The 18091-nt window shown below is 33.9% G+C and overlaps 1 protein-coding gene across 1 annotated transcript in view; it reads right to left on the bottom strand.

Moving 5' to 3' along the window:
• ABCB5 (ATP binding cassette subfamily B member 5) overlaps window positions 1–18091 on the bottom strand; it is a 95511-nt gene that overhangs the window by 32164 nt on the left and 45256 nt on the right. The window contains exons 14-17 of the mRNA XM_037163916.2: window positions 10764–10925; window positions 9138–9275; window positions 1112–1255; window positions 104–208 (exon numbers count right to left, since the gene is read on the bottom strand). Of these exons, the coding sequence (XP_037019811.2) occupies window positions 104–208; window positions 1112–1255; window positions 9138–9275; window positions 10764–10925 (549 nt within the window). The remainder of the gene's footprint in view (window positions 1–103; window positions 209–1111; window positions 1256–9137; window positions 9276–10763; window positions 10926–18091) is intronic.

Here is an 18091-nt window from a genome sequence, read left to right as displayed (position 1 = left end):
ATTTACTTATTTATATTTTTAGTTATTATTTTTAACTCAAATAGAGAAGGTAACATAAAAAGTAATCATATGTTCAAATTTGTTTAATTCATTGAACACTTACCTGAATAAAATAACTGACAAAGCAAATAACACCCAAAATGACAAATACCATGGAATACATTTCCGCATCATGCTTTAATGTGGTTTTATCATCATTTTCAAACATCTGAAAAGGAATATATTTTTTTTATCAGGTAATTGGAGGAACATATGACAGAAAGAGAAAAAATGAAAATGTCCATTCATTAGGATTTCAAATAAATTTCAACATAATGAAATTATATACATATTTCAGGAGGGAAAGAACACCATTGTTCTATCCTCTATGTTTATTAAATATGGTAAAAACATAATTTGCTCTTAATTTTCTCACTGAGCTATATAAATATTAAATCAGACTAATGAGCCCTCCATCTGTTATTATTTTCATAGTAACTACCTGTTTGAATTATTTCCAATAACTTTTAATGACTCAGATTTCTTAGTATTATTCTATTTAGAGCACTACCTATAATATGAGAACTTTGTATATGTCCCTAGAACTTGTTCCTAAAATTAGTAATTATATATGTATTGGAATCTGTGTTGACAAAGCATAGCTGTGCAAATCTGGGAGACTGAAAAATTAACATAGCTCTAGTAAAATCCTTGAATCCATCAACTTTCCTGGGTCCGTCAGCATAATACAAAACTCTACTTCCTCTTCCTGATCTGGCTGGTAATAAAAAATGGTCATTGTCTCAACCAGTTGAAAAAAGAGCAGTTGTATCTGTCCATTTTATTGCTTCAATGCTTTAGAATGCTGATACAGAACTGGAATCAAAATTAGAAAATAATGCAGTTCCTTTACTGATTGCCCAGTCAACAAGGCCCAGCCAAACATTTCACAATAGAGGCAGGCTTATTCCCTGAGAACATTTAGTTAACCTTTCTACCATAGATCCCAATGTGGAGGTGACCCTACAAGTTCCAGTTTTCCCCTTGGCAGATCAGAATACAACAGGTCTGTTCTCTCAGACAACACTTTGTTTAAAATTGTTAAAAATATTAGCAAATTAGTTTTACTTACAGTTATGATTTTTGCAAAGATGATGGAAAATATGGGATGAACAGTTCCATTTAGAACAGAAGCCAATGTCCCCAGAACCACAGAAAGCCATTCAGACTTATTTAATTTAAAAATTTTTAATAGTGAAACTTCAGGAAGACTTGCCTATAAATAAAATACCTTGGTTAAAACCCAGTTTGAAAGCATGATAGAAATTGGCATTAGTCGTCTTCCTGTAATGTAAAAGTCATATTTTACATTATAGACAGATCTGTAATGTAAAATAGCAAATATAATAGGTGGCAGAGTAGAAAGAATTGTTAGAAAGATTTCACTGACCTCATTACTGATGGGGATCTCAAACATACAGACATCTTGCCCCAAAGTGACTATTTGTGCAACTTTTCCTGGCATTTCACTCAGTCGCTACCATTAGAAGTAGAAATTAACTCATGTGTTCTGATAGCTAAGACTCACAGAAGAAATGGCAGTCATGTTTTCTTTATTCCTGTTAAACTAGATGGAATATCATATTCTAGGCTAGGGCAAAAATCTGGGTAGGAACTGAGCAGAGACAAAAGGTAAAAGTTTTATTAGCATTTTAAGCTTGGACACTTTCCATTTTCATGAGAATTTACAGAAACATTTTCTAATACCTTTGTTAAAAGCTTGTTTGCAGCTCCCATTTACAAAAAAATTGCTTCAATATCTGACCATATTACTTACACTTGCCAAGCCTCAGTTTCCTCATCTTTCTAAGGGGGATGGTATCAATTCCTGTAAGATTGTTTTTAGAATTAAGCTTAACGCAGTATCTGCAAACAGTAAGTTCCCAATAAATGTTAGCTGTTGTTGATGTTATTATTACAGAGAAAGGATTATATTATGCAAAATCCCAGGTCTTATATAGAGAAAGCACAATGCAAGTAACTGTTCTGGTATTTGCCAGCCCTTCCAATGGGATGTGTGGACGCTGAGATAAACTTTCAAAATCTTGTGGACAGCTTTGTGCTGAGTAATTATTTTGAATAGGAAAGTAGACAGAAAACTACTACACATTTCATATATTAAAACTTTCTTATGGTATTCACTCTTGAAATAATGACATCTATAAACCTAATAATCAGTGAATTTTTCAGGAAAGACTATAAATAGTTTATCATTCTTGCTTTAATTTTATCTGGAAACAATGCACACTCTATTGTTTGAACAATAGAACTTTTCAAATTCTAAAGCCTTGAAAGTATTTTCAGGATGGGTAAACCACAATTACATTGGGTTATTTAATTTCACTATTTAGTCTTTCCTCTTGAAGTTTTCTGAAGATCATCATCACATACAGCCTAATTTTTTAGTTAGTTGACTATTCAAAAAATGCAGAAATTAAAAAAGTTGCATACTAACAACTCTTTGTTGAGCACTGAGCATGAATGTTTTAAATAAAATCACCTCATTTTGTAGTAAAACAAAGGCTTAGTGTATCCCAGGATATAACACCAGTAAATTACAGAACCAGTCAGTATATGCAAGAGGGCTATCTTGCTCCTATGGAATAATCTATCATTTTGCCTCTGGGAAAATATACAATAGCAGGTTAAGAAGTAAATATCACTAAAATAATGTTATCAAGATAGAAAATGATAAAATGAAATAAGATAAAAACAAAATAAATATACTAAAGCAAGGCATTGAAAAAGTCTTCAAAAAAATTCACTGAAGCCAAATGGCAGCCTCTCACAGCAATGCCTGCTGGTGCACTGACACAGATGGCTTCCTGTAACACTCACCTAGCAGGGGAAGCCTGTACTACAAAGGGCCTACCCTCCCCTTTTTGGGGCACCCTCCATTGTATACCTACTATGTGACCCAGTCATTCCATTTTTAGGTCTTTACTAAAGAGAAGTGAAGGCATGTACACACAAAGTCTTATATATGAATGTTCATAGCAGTTTTATTTGTAATACTCCAAAAGAGTGAATGACCCAAATTTATGTCAACTGGTGAATGGATACATAAGTTGTGGTATATCCATACTCAGCAATAACAATGAATGAAATGTAAATTCATGCAATGACATGAATAAATCTCAAAGTAATTATGTTAAGCAAAAGATTCCAGATGAAAAGAGTATATATACTGTCTGATTCCATTAACATAATTGAAGAAAATGCAAAATAATCTGTAGTGACAGAAAGCAAATCTATGGTTGTAGGAAAGGAAGATTGGCACCTAAGAGGTGTGGGAGAAAGGGGTTACAAAGGACAGGGGAACACTTCTACAGGTAATGGGTATGTTCATTATCTTGATTGTGGTGATGATTTCACAGGTGTGTAGCTATGTCTCAACTTATCAAATTGTACATTTTAAATATGCACAGATTGTTGTATGAAAATTATAACCCAGTAAAGCTCTAAAATATAAAAGATGAAATTTTAAATTCTTTGGGAAAGTTTAACTTTTTAAAAACCCTTTTGTACATTTTTACAGAATGCCTATAAATTCATATACTTTTATATCAGAAGATCTTAAAACATGCTACCTAAGTATATTTAGGAGTGTTTCATGATTTTACTACATATTTTAATATTTAGTATCAAATATTTAGTATAGAATTAGAGTTGATTTTTTATATTGATAATGTAGCCTGCAGCCTTGCTAATTCAAAGATGAGTTTTAGTACTTTTTTTTTGTGGATTCCATAGCATCGTTCACATGGACAGGACAGTTTTACATTTTCCTTTCCTATTTGGATCCCTTTATTTTCTGATGGTGTTGTGCGGTCTGGAATTTCTAGGATGATCTTGAATAGAGGTGAGAATTTACATCTTTCTTTTGCTCTAGATCTTAGTCTTTCACCCTTCAGAATGATGCCAGCTGTAGATTTTTCTGTTGATGCCCTTTAATCAGTTGAGGTAATTTTTTTTTCATTTCTGTTATGTTGAGAGTTATTGGGAATGGATGATACATTTTATCAAATGAGTTCTCTGCATTTATTGAGATGATTAGATAGTTTTTTCTTTAAAATTTTTAAATAAGGGAAATTGCATTAGTTTCTGAATGTTAAACCAAACTCACATTCCTGGGATAAACACTCCTTATTGGTAATGCATTATTCTTTTCATATATTGTTGATTGTAGTGCTAAAATTTTGTTAAGAATTTTTCCATCTATGTTCATAAGGTATATTTGTGTATAATTTTATTTTCTTCTAATATCTTTGTGTAATTTTATAAAATTCTCATTTGAGGACATGTTCACCGATTTTTAGAGAGAGGGGAAGGGACAGAGAAAGAGAAACATCAATATGAGTAACATCAATTGGTTGCCTCCCATATGTTCGCTGACCCAGAATCAAACCCACGATCTAGGCATGTGCCCTGACCAAGAATTGAACTGGTTTATGGGATGGCACTCCAACCAACTGAACCACACTGGCCAGAGCTCTTTGTCTAATTTTGATGTCAGAGTGATGTTGGTCCCAGAGAATAGGAACTCCTTCCTCTTCAATTTTCTGTTTGGTAGAATTCACAGTAAAGCCAGTTGGGCCTGGAGTTTTCTTATAAAGAAGATTTTAACTACAAATTCAACTTCTTTTTTATAGATGTGAGATTATTCAAATGATTAACATATTTTTGAGTAGGCCTTACTAGTTTATGTCCTTCAAAGAATTTGTCCATTCTATCGGAGTTGTAGTACTTGTTTGCATAAATGTTTCCATGTGATGGCATTAATAGCTGCAGAAATGTAGTGATGCCAGCACTCTAATTCTCAATATTGTTTTCTGTCTAAGTTCTACTTGCCCAGTCAGTCCAGAAGTAGTCAGTTTACTGATGTTCTCAAAGAATGAGCTTTGGATTACATTGATTTTTCTTCTTTAAAATTATTGTTTTCTTCTAGTTTCTTAAGAGGGAACTTTATTAGTTTATTAATTTGAGATCTTTCTCTTTTAAATAATATAGGTGTTTAGTAGTATAAATTGCTTTATTACCCCTTTGTGCTTTACCCCATACATTTTGAAATTCTCATTTTTTGTTCAGTACAAAATACTTTTGAATTTCTCCTTTCATTTCTTCTTTGATTCCTGCATTATTTAAAAGTGAGTTATTTAGTTTCCAAAACCTCAAGATTTCCCAGGCTGCATTCTGTTTTTGTTTCTGATTTTATTCTATTTTGTGCTGAATTTTTAAAAGTTCATTAAGACTTGTATTATGGCCCAGAATATGTTCTATCTTGATAAATGTTTCAGGTGTACTTAAAAAGAATGTGTATCCTTCTGTTGACAGGTCTGGACTTCTCTAAATGGTCAAGTTGGTTGATAGTGTCATTAAAGTCATTTATAGCTCAACTGAACTTTTGTTTATTTGTTCAATCAATATTTAAGAGAGGGGTATTTAAATCTCTGAATAATATTGTGAATTTGTCAATTTATCTTTTCAGTTCTTGATAAACTGATGTTTTTATAATTATGAAATAACCCTCTTTATCCCTGGTATTTTTTTTTTGCTCTGAAATCTACTTTGACTGCCATTAACATCACAGTCTACCTTCAATTATAATAATATGTATCATTTTAGAACCTTAAAATAGAATACTTTCATTTCTCCCTCCTAGTCTTTTGGCTATTTTTTGTACATTTTCATTTGTATTATGTACCCCACACTGTAATGTTATTTTTTCCTTTAAAATGTAAATTATTTTTAAAAACATACTTAAAAGACAATTATTTTATATTTACCCATTTACATACTATTTGTGATACTCTTAATTTCTTTAGTATAGATTCAGATTTCCATCTGGCATCCCTTTCCTTCTGCCTGAAGAATTTACTTGAACATTTCTTGGAGTAGAGGTCTGCTGGTGGTAAATTACTTTAGCCTTTTTGGTCCTGGAAAATTTTATACATTGCTTTTATTTTGAAAGGCATTTTTCTGCATGTAGCATTTGAGTTTTTTTCTTTTCAGTACTTTACAGATATTGCTTTATTGTCTTCTGGTTTGCATTGTTTCTAATGAGAAATCTGTGTTTTTTCTTACCTTTATATATATTGTGTTGATTTTCTCTGGGTGCTTTAAAAATTTTCTCCTTATTACATTTTTTAAAGCAATTTGATTATGATGTGCCTTGAGATAGTGTTACTCATATTTACTGTACTTGAAATTTATGGAGCTTCTTGGATCTGTGGGGCTTTAGTTTTCACCAAATTCAGAAAATTTCTTTTCATTATTTGTTCAAATGTTTTTTTGTTCACTCTAGCTTTTCCTTTGGGGACATATGAAATATAGTTGCAATAACTCTTTAATATTCCCACTAATTTTACCAAGTGTGCTATTCTTGAATCTATTTTTATTAATAATTTTTCTTTTCATTAGGAGTACTATTGTTCTTCATTTTAATTTGCCTGATGATTTTTGATTGAATGCCAGACATTGTAAATATTTCTCATTGGCTATTTTAAAATTCATATTGAGCCTTGTTCTGGGACACTTTAAATTACTTAGGACCAGTTTGATCCTTTTGAGTTTTTCTTTTAGGCTTTGTTATATGGGCCTAGAGCTTGAGTTTAGCCTAGAGCAAATTTTTTTTCCTCTCTCTGAGGCAATACTTTTCACCTCCCTCTCCCTCCTCTCTCTTTCTGTCTCTGAGAAGTTTTCTAACCTCTCATTCTTTGCTCTGAAGACTCACCTACTTTTGACTACCTAGGCTGTGTCTGGGTTTCTCCTTCCAGCTCTGAGGCTTGGAAACTACCCAGGAAATAACCTGGGTCAATGATAAGGTTCATCTCATTTTTCTTCCCTTTCTTAGGCGTCACTGTCTTATTCTGCCTGATGTCCAATGTTAGAGAACTGTTTCATGTATTTTGTCCAGTTTCTTAGTTGTTTCAGGCAGGAAGGTAAATCTAATCACAATGAACCATAAATAAAACTTGGCTGGAAGTAGAAATTTCTAATTTCATCTGGTTTTCACAGCAATTGACACAAATGAACTCTTCCTTTTTTTTTGGTAACACTTTGCGTAGCTGGCTTGTATGAAACCGCCCTCTCCTGGATTTTCTTTTATTTTCCAGTCGTTCTTTAAGCTCCTTTACTGGCTACTGCTTTTCAATCTGAATTTAAATTTTGCAGTGTTCTAGGTCTCAATCTCATTCTACTTACTTCTCCACCTATACTGTATTTCTCCTTAGACAGCTTTAGTCAGGCCTATAAGGTCCCTTATTTAGTCACCATCATCTCTTCCCTGCTGTGTTATCCCTGGTCCACTCAGGCCCCAAACACCATTTCCACAGAGCAGCCACATCAAGTAAATCAGTTCATGCACTCTTCTGAATAAGACCCTTTCATGCAACAGTTCTAACCTGCTTTGTGTGGTGGAACCCTTTTGAACAATGGTGAAGTCCATAGACTCTTTCCCAGAAGAGTTCGCAATGATGTACTAAAATAACCCACAGATCTCAAAAGAAGCCAATTATGCTGAAATATGGCATTCAAAAAATTTAGCAAAAAATTATGATTGTTACAGTTATGAATATGCTTTATTATTAGCACATTAAATAAAAAGATCTAATAGTGATGAGTGTAAATAGATCTGAGATGTCTAAAATAACTAATATGATATGAAAATTTCTGTGATTTTCATTGGTGACATCACAGGCACTGGTAATTCTACTCTACTTTGTTGTTTATATTCATAATAAAAGTAAATTAAATTTCTATCAAGGATAGGTGGGGAAAAATTTTGTAATTTTTTCCCATTTAGGTTCACTGCCTCTCAGTTCTAACCAGAGATTCCTTGTGGGTCACGAACCATTAATTAAAATCCTGATGGCTTTCTGTTTGAATAAGAAAAGTGTCCAAAGCTGTTATTATGGCCTACAAGACACTACTTGATTTAGTCCCTGAGTATCTCACACACTTCCTCTGCTTACCCCTCTCTTCTTTAGTCACTATAACCCCCAACTCCAGGCCCTTATATTTGCTGTTTCTGTACTTAAGATAATATCACCTCTGTCCTTGTTATTAATATAACCAGGTCCAAATTCACCCTTTCGCCTGACAAATATTTCTCCTTTAACAAGTAGTAAGATATCAAGCCCTGTCTGCAGAGGGTACTGGAAAGATACTGCAGGAGGAAGAAATTATTCTCCCTACGCTTTCTGGTAGGTCACTGGGAAGGCTCCTCCAGGGTGAACTTTTTCTCCAATATTCTGCCTGCAGTGTTTTCAGAACAAGGTGCCTGTGCTATATAGTTTTCTCATATGTTTGGCTACCAAGTACTTTCTCTAGCTCTTGGCTTGGCCAGTAAAGGTATAACCATGGGTCCAGACAGCACGGGTCTGTTTCAGCCAGATCATCGATGCCTGTATCCTCCTATACACAGCTTTGTTCGCTTGGGCGAGGAGTACTTACGCTCTTGCTTGCTTCCCCACTCTTGCCCCCAGGCTTTTTCATAGTCCACATCACCTTTCTTTAATCACCTTTATATTTCATACCCCTCAGTAATACTCTCTTCAATTCCCGCTCTTATTTCAAGTCTCATTTCTGTTTCCCCATTCGGCCTCCCTTTTATTAACATGCCCAGCACCACTTTGGGCCTCAGCCCATACTCTGAACATTTTGCTCAGCACTCTGTCTGGTTGTACCCTAGGATTAGACCACTAGATCCTGTATGTACATGCTGGTGCTTATCTGTGTCCTGGTAGTGGAGTGGATTTGAGACTTTATATGACCCTAATTGATCTTGAGCATCACTGGTAGTATCTGTATCACACTTGCTGAGCCACTGTTTTAACCCATGGTTAGCTTCATAGGAAAGAGTGGCATAGCATTCTCATGAGATTTCTTGTTCACACAATGACCTCTGATGAAAATGCAGTCTTACCTGAGGACCTCTTTCTCATAGTGGATGCTAGAGTGAAGTTTGGGAAAGACTTATGTTTTATCAATTTAGTGCTCTAGTAAAATTTTATCATAAATAAATTCTAAATATTATAAGGATTAAATAAAAATCCATTGGAGAACATGGTAAAACTTTTTGATAATTGAACCATTACCTCTTTATGTTGAGTAGATTCCTCAGACTTGTCAGTAAAGTCTGACTTGATGCTATTCATGGAGCACAGAGGAAGAGAGTTGGTATTTTTTTCAGAATATGCCATTGATTCCAATTGTTCATCAGCCTTTTTAATATCCTGAGTAATGAATACACAGGTTACCATTAGAATAATGCCTTAAAGATTCAAAGGAACTTTATTAAACACCCCTCTAAAACTATATTTTTGTCTCTGTTATTGAAGTGGTATTCTCTTATTCTCGTGCAGGTCTTGCTGAAGTTTCCAGGCTTCACAGAGAGCAAGTCCAACTCATACTAAAATGTTAGTGAGTGATGATAACTTATTCTGCCTCCACCCCCTCCCCAAAGATCTGTATAATTAACTGGAGAAAATAATGCCTTAATCCAAAACAATTCTTTCACCAGCAGGGACAGATCTTAGTTAAGGGAGCTTTGTGAGGGAGATGACTCAAAGACACTCTTTCTGACCTCTTCTTCCTGGTTTATAAATTTGTAACATGTAGTTTATAACACTTAAATGTGAGGCTTCCCCTGAGCCTGAGGGAGATCAGAGGAGAATAATATGTTCCACGCCTGCTACTGCTGCCCATTGCAAACTGATCAAAAAGCACAATTGCTGAGGCCAGCTCATAAACATAAGAAATTCCAAAAATATCAAGTTAAACTTAATGAGACTTTAAATTATAGGATAGGGTAAAGCTCTAGACCAAAATGCTCTGTCTAGTTTTGTTCTTCTTGGTATTTAGGGAAATGAGACCAGTTTTAGTGGTGTGAGTAAATAAATTTGACTACCCCATGAAGAGCAGGGAGGAAGGGGACGAGACAGGAACGGAAGAGGACCCCAGTGAGGATGATTGTGGCTGAGATCAGGGTTGGGAGTGGAGATGAAAGACAGAGGTGGATTTGCGTACAAAGGCGAATACGCACATGAAAGGCTTCCCAGGGACACCGGTTCTTTGCCAGGCTTAACAACTGTTAATCAGTCTTCTCAAAGTACAGTGAACTTTAATCATTCTTATACTATCCTAACATCTTTAATCAGACATTCCTTTATGCTATTACTTTCTTTCCCTTTAAAAAAAATTTCTCTACCAAGAAAAAAAATCTTTTATTTGGCTTTGTTCAGAAGATACTTACTTTGTGACAAGTTTAAAATAAAATTTTGACCTCTTCTCAAATTTTTCTAAGGTGTTTTAATGGGACAAAGACAATTCTTTTTCTGGGAAGGCTGCTAGACAAGGTAAGTTTTGGTATGTATATATTTCTACTTGTTTTGTTTCATTTTCATGTGGGAACTCACTAAAGGAATATGTGACAAATAATTACAAGACAAATAATTACAGCATTAGTCTCCATGGTTTGAACTTTTCTGAAAAGTTTGATAGAATAATGCTAATAATATAATAAACTTAATTATGTCAACAATAATTCAAAGCACTTTACATGATTTAATTTAACACTCATAGAAATTCATGAATAGGTTACTATTATTTTCCCCATTAGAGATTAGAAAACCGAAGCAAAAAAAATTAAAATTACTTGCTCAAGGTTCAAAAACTATTAAGTGGCTGAGTGGGGATGCCGGTTTAAAATACGTAAACATTACCTGCGACATTGCAAGTGAATAGTATAGGCCTTGTTGTGCCATCAGTTCAGCATGAGTTCCTTTTTCCACCACCATCCCATCATTCATGGCCACAATCACGTCGGCACTTCGGACAGTGGAAAGTTGGTGTGCTACCACAATTGTTGTCCGGCCTTTGCTGGCCTACAAAACAGTGGTTATAGAAAAAATTATAAAAATAGTAGAAATAACAAACTCTTTAATATTCGAGAAACTGCTTGTCATATTTTACATGTCAAAGAATGTCATCTTTGGGTATAGGAATTTAGAAACATTGATAGATTAGAAAGGCCAATAAAAAATTAAAATAAAAAGAAAGTCAGAAAGTTAATTGGATTCCATATTGGTGGATTTATAAAACCACGATATCTTAGAATTAGAAAAGCAAGTAAAAACCATTTAATCTGAGCCATCTAAGAGCTATTTGTATAGTAACTAAAAGTAACTAAGTAAGTAACTTAAACTCAATATTCCTCATTTTCTTTGTCTTTAAAATCATGATATTTCTTAACTAAGTGGGTACAGATTCAAGGTAATATATGTTTTTAACTTTTTTACAAGTATCCTACACATGTGAAAAAGTACATATAAGTGTACAGATCAATACACTTTCACAAATGGAATGCATAGCACCCAGGATGAGAAACAGATTATCAGCACCCTGAAACTCTCTCGGCCCTCTTTCAATCACTGTTGTCCAGCTCACACACACCAATGGTAAGCACTATTCTGATTTTTAACAGCATAGATTAGTTTCAATTTCTTTGGGTATTTTATATAAATGGAATCATGTAGTATGTACCCTTTTATGTCTGAGCATCTTGTTTAACATTATGTTTCAGAGATTCATCTATTTTGTTGTATATAACTGTGAGTCTTTCATTCTTATTGACAAATCATATTCCATTGTACAAACACATGATTTATTTACCTGACCTACTGCTGTTTGACATTTGGGTAGTTTCAGGGCTTTTTTTCTCCCATAATAATTTTATGGATGTTTATTTGGTGAACATATGTATACAATTTACTAGTTATATACCTAGGAGAGGAATTGCTGAGCCATATACTCAGCTTTTTGGGATTCTGACAAACAGCTTTTCAAAGTGGTTGTCCAAATTTATAAACCTCCAAAAGTACAGGAGAATTTTAGTTACTCTATATTCTCACCGACTCTTGGTAAATTCTGTCTTTGTCTTGTTGGTTAGTACTATCATATTGTGGCTTTTATTTGCATTTCCTGATGATTGATAAGTTAAACAACTTTTCCTATGGTTAGTGACAATCAGGATATCCTCTCTTGTGAATTGCTTTTGCTTATTTTTCTATTGGAACTGTTTTTTTTTCTTGTCAATTTTCAGGAGCTTTTTATATATTTGACATATGAGGATTTTGTCAGATATTATGTATTACAATTATTTTTCCTTTAAATGGTAGCCTTTTCATTTTCTTAATGGTGCCTTTTGATGAACACAATTTAAAACTTTAGTGGAGCCTAACTGATCAATATTTCTCTCATAATTTATGTTTTTTAGTCTATCATATTCAAGAAATCTTTACTTCAGTGTCATGTAAATATTTTCCTATCTTTTCCTTTACAATCTTTATCATTTGCCTTCTCTACTTAGATCTATACACCATCAGAAATTAATTGAGTGTGGTGTCAAGCAGGAGTCAGTGTACATTTTCCCCATACAGTAGTCCTCCCTTATCCAAGGTTTCACTTTCCATGGTTTCAGTTGCCCTGAGTCAACTGTGGTCCGAAAATAAAGAATGGAAGTTTTCAGAGACATTTTGAGAGAGATCACATTCATATAATTTTTGCTACAGTTTATTGTTATAACTATTCTATTATTAATGGTTATAAGTCTCTTATTGTGCCTGACTTATAAGTTAAACTTTATCATAGGTAGTATGTATTGAAAAAAACACAGTATGCATATGGTTTGGTACTCTCTGCAGTTTCAGGTGTTCACTGGGGGTCATAGAACATATACCCTGCAATTAAAGGGAAAAATGTATAAGTTAACTAATAGTCCCAGCAGCACTTTTTGAGAAGACCATCCTTTCTCTGTCGCACTGCGGAGCTCTCTTTGTTATTAAGTCAGGTGACCACTATTTTGTGTCTGTTTTTCTATTCTGTGTACTGTTCTATTCATTTTGTCTTTATAACACCAATACTACATTGTCTTAACTACCATAAATTTAAAATAGGCCTTTGTATCTATTTACCTAAGTCTTTCAGCTTCATTGCTCCTCTACAAGGTTGTCTTCATTATTCTTCAGGTAATGTAGTTTTGTAATTGCCTAACACAATATCTGATACTGTGGGCATACTATAGGCACACTAAAAATTTTCTGAGTGCTTAAGAACTTCTAGCTAATGTTATTATTATTATTAACACTATGGTACTAATATATTACTCAAATTGACTTTTTATTCTTATCCATTACAGAGAAGGAAACTGGAATTCAGAAAAGTTAAGAGGCTCAAGGAATCATCTGGTCACTGGAAGGACTGGTACTAGAACCTGGTACAGTGTACTCTGTTCTCTGAAAAGGGTCTCTCTATTGCAGAATATATTCTCAATGAAGCAGATGAGTATTTCTTTCAAACTCTTCTATTCCAAATGTATAAGTGAAGAAAACTTTTTTGAGAACTTTTCAAAACAACAGTGATTGATAGGTGGAAACAGATTTATGATGTAATGTTATATGCAAAATGTAGGAAAATATATTCATCATATTATAACTATGTTAAATATCTATCCATAGAAAAAGATACTTATATAGAAATATATCAAAATATTAATAGTGCCTGTATATATAATTATTGGGCCTATGGATTGTATTCTTCTTGTCTCAGTTTTCTCAATTTTATTTACTAATATACAGGTATTACAATTTTGTTTAAAAGCAATAGAGCTAAAATAATTTGGAGAAATATGTTCTATTTTTTAAAAGGTTTTGTTCCTATTATATTTACAGACAGATACAGGAGCAACAAATAAAAGTTATGAAATACTGAATAGTAACACTGTTATTATTAAAGGTCTTTTTTTACTACTTTTATAGTACCTTACTTACATTCTGATATATTTAGCTTATGTTGAGGTGACCATCTAAAGTATCATCTAAACCAGGACACTCTTGAGCGGGACAAACTGGGAGATATGGTCATGTAATTGTAACTTAAAACCCTTTGAACTGATGGTCTATTGTCAGGAAAGTAAAAGGGGAATCATATATCGCTCAGGTTAAAAATGGCAATAGAGAAGTGGTGACTACCTAAATTAGACTTTAAACTTGCTTTGAATAGTGTCTTCATCCCCAAATAGTACTGGGGATGAAGACACTAGAAATCATCAAAACTAGGCTTCCATAATAAGCAGACATTGTTATTAATTTTGGTTTTTGAAATATACTATATATCTGTAAATGTCAAACACAGATATAGTTATGTCAGGAATATATACATTCATATATACATACACTTGATGTGCATGTGTGTGTGTACATACACATTTCATACTCCACCAGGCCAACTAAGAATGTTATCATTTGGGTTAGGAATGAGGATTGATGCCTAAAGTTCAGCAGTGAGCATAAGTCACTGTATCATAGTCAGTCTGAAGTTCCTCCTAGTCATGATAGCAGTAAAGGGACCCCTAGCAGGACCAGATTCATGAGTATATGAACTATGTAGTTGCTAAAGACCCATGCTTAGAAGGGTCCTGCTTTTGGCTTAATGCTTTGTTGCTATCTTGCGATTCTTTTTTTTTTTTTTTTTTGATGCTGAAACCCAGGATTGACATCTTGCAAATTCTTAATTTTGAAAAAGAAACCCATTTTTATTTTTCACTGAGCCTCACAAACTATGTAGCTGACCCTGACCATTAGTAAAGGTAAAAAGGTTTCCAGGTAGGTGTACCATAATTTAACACAAGGATGGATATTAGGAAAGTCCTTTAAACAGGTAAACTTAAAAAAAATAGTTTGACATATATCCAGTGCAGGGTCCTTTCTTGTCATGACCTCAGTTACATTCTAATAATCAAACTCAAAGTATGATTCAAGGCATTAAGTTCAAAGCATCTAAATTTATTTATATTTAACCTGCATTTCCTGCCACATAGAGCAGATGGGAGAGATTGCCCTTATCAGCCCAATGTTTCAGATATTCTTTCTATAAATATGAAATTAAATAATACAACTAGCACCAAAATTTCCCTCGTTTTTTTTTATTTTGAAAGGAGGTCATTATCTAAATTGCTTAGATATTACATGAATATCTAAGCAATTTTCTTAAACAACAAAGAAGACTGATGATGTAGGAATGAAGTCCACTGTTTCAATAAAAATTCATAATACAGTTTACTCTGACATATAATGATGAGCATAACTCTTACTGTACTACATGTTAACTATATGCAAATTGTAAACAACCTCATAGATAAGACTGTACAGCAGTGGTCCCCAACCTTTATGGCACCAGGGACCAGTTTCATAGAAGACAATTTTCCCATGGAATGTTGGGGGAGGCAGGGAGACAGGAGGTAGAGTTCAGGAGATGCGAGCAGCATCCATGGATGGGGAGGAGAGAGGCTGGGAATGCTTGCTGCACAGTGAACCATGTTGCTAAAGGAAGATCTAATTTTCAAAATTTTTTTGTTATTTGTGTTCTCTAGAGTCACAATTCTTAGACTTGAATCTGGTTCCTGCCAATATCTGGGTTTGTGGTCTTAGATGAGTTTACCTCCCTGAGTCTCAGTTTGCTCATTTGTTAAATGAGGAAAAATCATGCTACCTGTATTTTAGCATTCTTGTGCAGATTAATGTTCTTGGTATCATTACTTGTACATGAAAAGTTTGTAGCAAATACTAGTTTTTAAGTTATTAATTGAATATCTTTAAGCTGCAGACCCTTGACTATTTATTCAGGCCAATTCAAAAGATAAGACACAAAAAAACTGTACTTGAAAAATAACTAAATAAAATAAAGAAAAAACAAAACAAAACAAATAAACAAAAAAGATAAGTTAAGGTCCTTGACCTTCAGAAGACTAATAAAGGAGGCAGAAAACAATTTAACAAAGTAATAAATCTATAATAGAAGTATATAAAAATACTACAGAAGCACAGAAGTGATTAACTGTTTAGCTGAATAGAGAAAGATCGCCAAATCAATGACTTTTGAGTAGAGTCTTAGTGAATGGATAAAAGTTTGTCAAATGGGAAAAATAGAGGAAGGGCAATTCTAACAGAGGATACAGCAAGACAAGGCAGTTGGTCCCAAAAGAACCTGGATTTGTGGGGAATAATGAGGTGCACGTACAGTAGAGGTTGTGGAAAACAGAAGAAGGTTATGGGGCTAGGAATAGAATTTAGGGCTAGTTCATGTAAACCAATGTTAAGGAATGTTTTTCCTGTAGGGAACAGAATTCATTGGAGATTTCTTTTTTTATTTATATTTTTAGAGAGAGGGGAAAGGAAAGAGAGAGAAGGAAAGAAACATCAATGTGTGGCTGCCCCTCATGTGACCTGGCCTGCAACCCAGGCTGGTGCCCTGACTGGGAATTGAACCAGTGACTCTTTGGTTCACATGTTGGTACTCAATCCTCTGAGCCACACCAGCCAGGGCTATTGGAGGTTTCTGAACAGGGCAATAGTGTACATAAATGAAAGCTGTTATTTAAAAATTACACATCACTCTGTAGTTACATATGGATGCAGAACTTTTAAGGTCTTTTTCTATTAGATTTCTATCTTTTTCATACAGGCAGATCTTAGCATATTTTCGAGACTTAAGAGGTTGTATAATGATCAAGGTAAAAATGATTGATGCTGTAATGAATAAATATAGACATAATATTCTGAACTTTTTATTGCTCTTTTTTCATTCCTTAAGACAAATAAATATATATATGTAATGTATATTACATATATAAATGTTAATTTCAGGTGATGAACAGTAGTCAGTTCTGTTATCTGTAAAAAAGAAATCACACCCTGGCTGGTATAGCTTAGTGGATTGAGCATGGGCTGGAAACCAAGGGGTCACAGGTTCAATTCCTGGTCAGGGCACATGACTGGGTTGCGGGCCAGATCTCCGGTAGGGGCCATGTGAGAGGCAACCACACACTGATGTTTCTCTTCCTCTCTTTCTCCTTCCCTTCCCTTCTCTCTGAAAATAAATAAATAAATCTTTTTAAAAATAAAAAGGAAATCAAAAGGCCATAGAAACAGTCATCCACCAGTAAACCAAACAATGTTATAGGTTAATTATTATTAACTACAGATGGCTAAGGTTCTGTAACATTTCTCTCTTTGGTTTTGCTTACACAGTTCTGTGAGCTGACTGGGAAAGTGTGCTTATTTTCCTCTGAGAGACTGAGACACAGCAGCTCTGAGAGGTGAATGCCAGGCCACATAGCAAGGCTGAAACACACACTGAGGTCCTCTGAACATGCAAAGAGCATAAACCCTGCCACATCTGTTAGGTGTCTTCCCATTAATGTGACTAAAGCTCTTCGCATTGACTACTTCTTATACCTTGCAAATTTCCTGTTCCTGTACCTTATACTAGTACTAAGGACAGGCTTTCATTCAAGTGAACACTTTTGTAACAGTTTTACATGTGAACAAAGCTGACTTATTTAAATTCCCTCTGTTGAAATGTAGGTAATAATAAGAATTACTGATCTTTAATACTGATCTTCCTGATTTAAGCATGCATACCAGAGATCTATTTTTGATTGTATAATTTACAATATACTTTACATATAAGTTCTTTATAATATAATTTACATATACTTAATTTACACAATATTTACAAACTATACCCTCCGATAGCTTATGTATGATTCCAAAAATGGCCTTTTTTGAATTAAAAAAATAAATAAATTGATTTAAAAAGGAAAATACCAATGTAGTGCCTCAAAAAATGAAGAGTCAATTGTATAAAAGACAGATTCTGCTTTTAAGCAAGATGGAATGTCAAGAATAAGATTTACCTTCTGATCTGAAACCAAGAAAACAACTGGAAAAATATATGGAAAAATGGTTTTTAAAACACTGAACATTATTAGGCAGTGAGACACAGTGATCCCTGAGATACTTGATACACAGAAGATGAGTACTATAGCTCCTCACCATCATAAACGTAACCTAAAATTGATGTACTAGCCATAGGGAACAAAAAAAAATTCAACATTAATTAAGACTTAAAACACAAGAGATTTTGGAAGCTAAAGTCCCCTAGAAAACTGATCAAAGAAATTTGAGCTGATGCTTTTTCTTTTAGTAAGAAT

The sequence above is a fragment of the Artibeus jamaicensis genome, unplaced genomic scaffold (assembly GCF_021234435.1).
Source record: "Artibeus jamaicensis isolate MK-2021 breed Jamaican fruit bat unplaced genomic scaffold, CSHL_Jam_final contig_3230, whole genome shotgun sequence".
In the NCBI taxonomy this organism is placed as follows: Eukaryota; Metazoa; Chordata; class Mammalia; order Chiroptera; family Phyllostomidae; genus Artibeus; species Artibeus jamaicensis.
The sequence above is the reverse complement of the archived record's forward strand: the minus strand, read 5'-3'. Positions and strand labels throughout refer to the sequence as shown.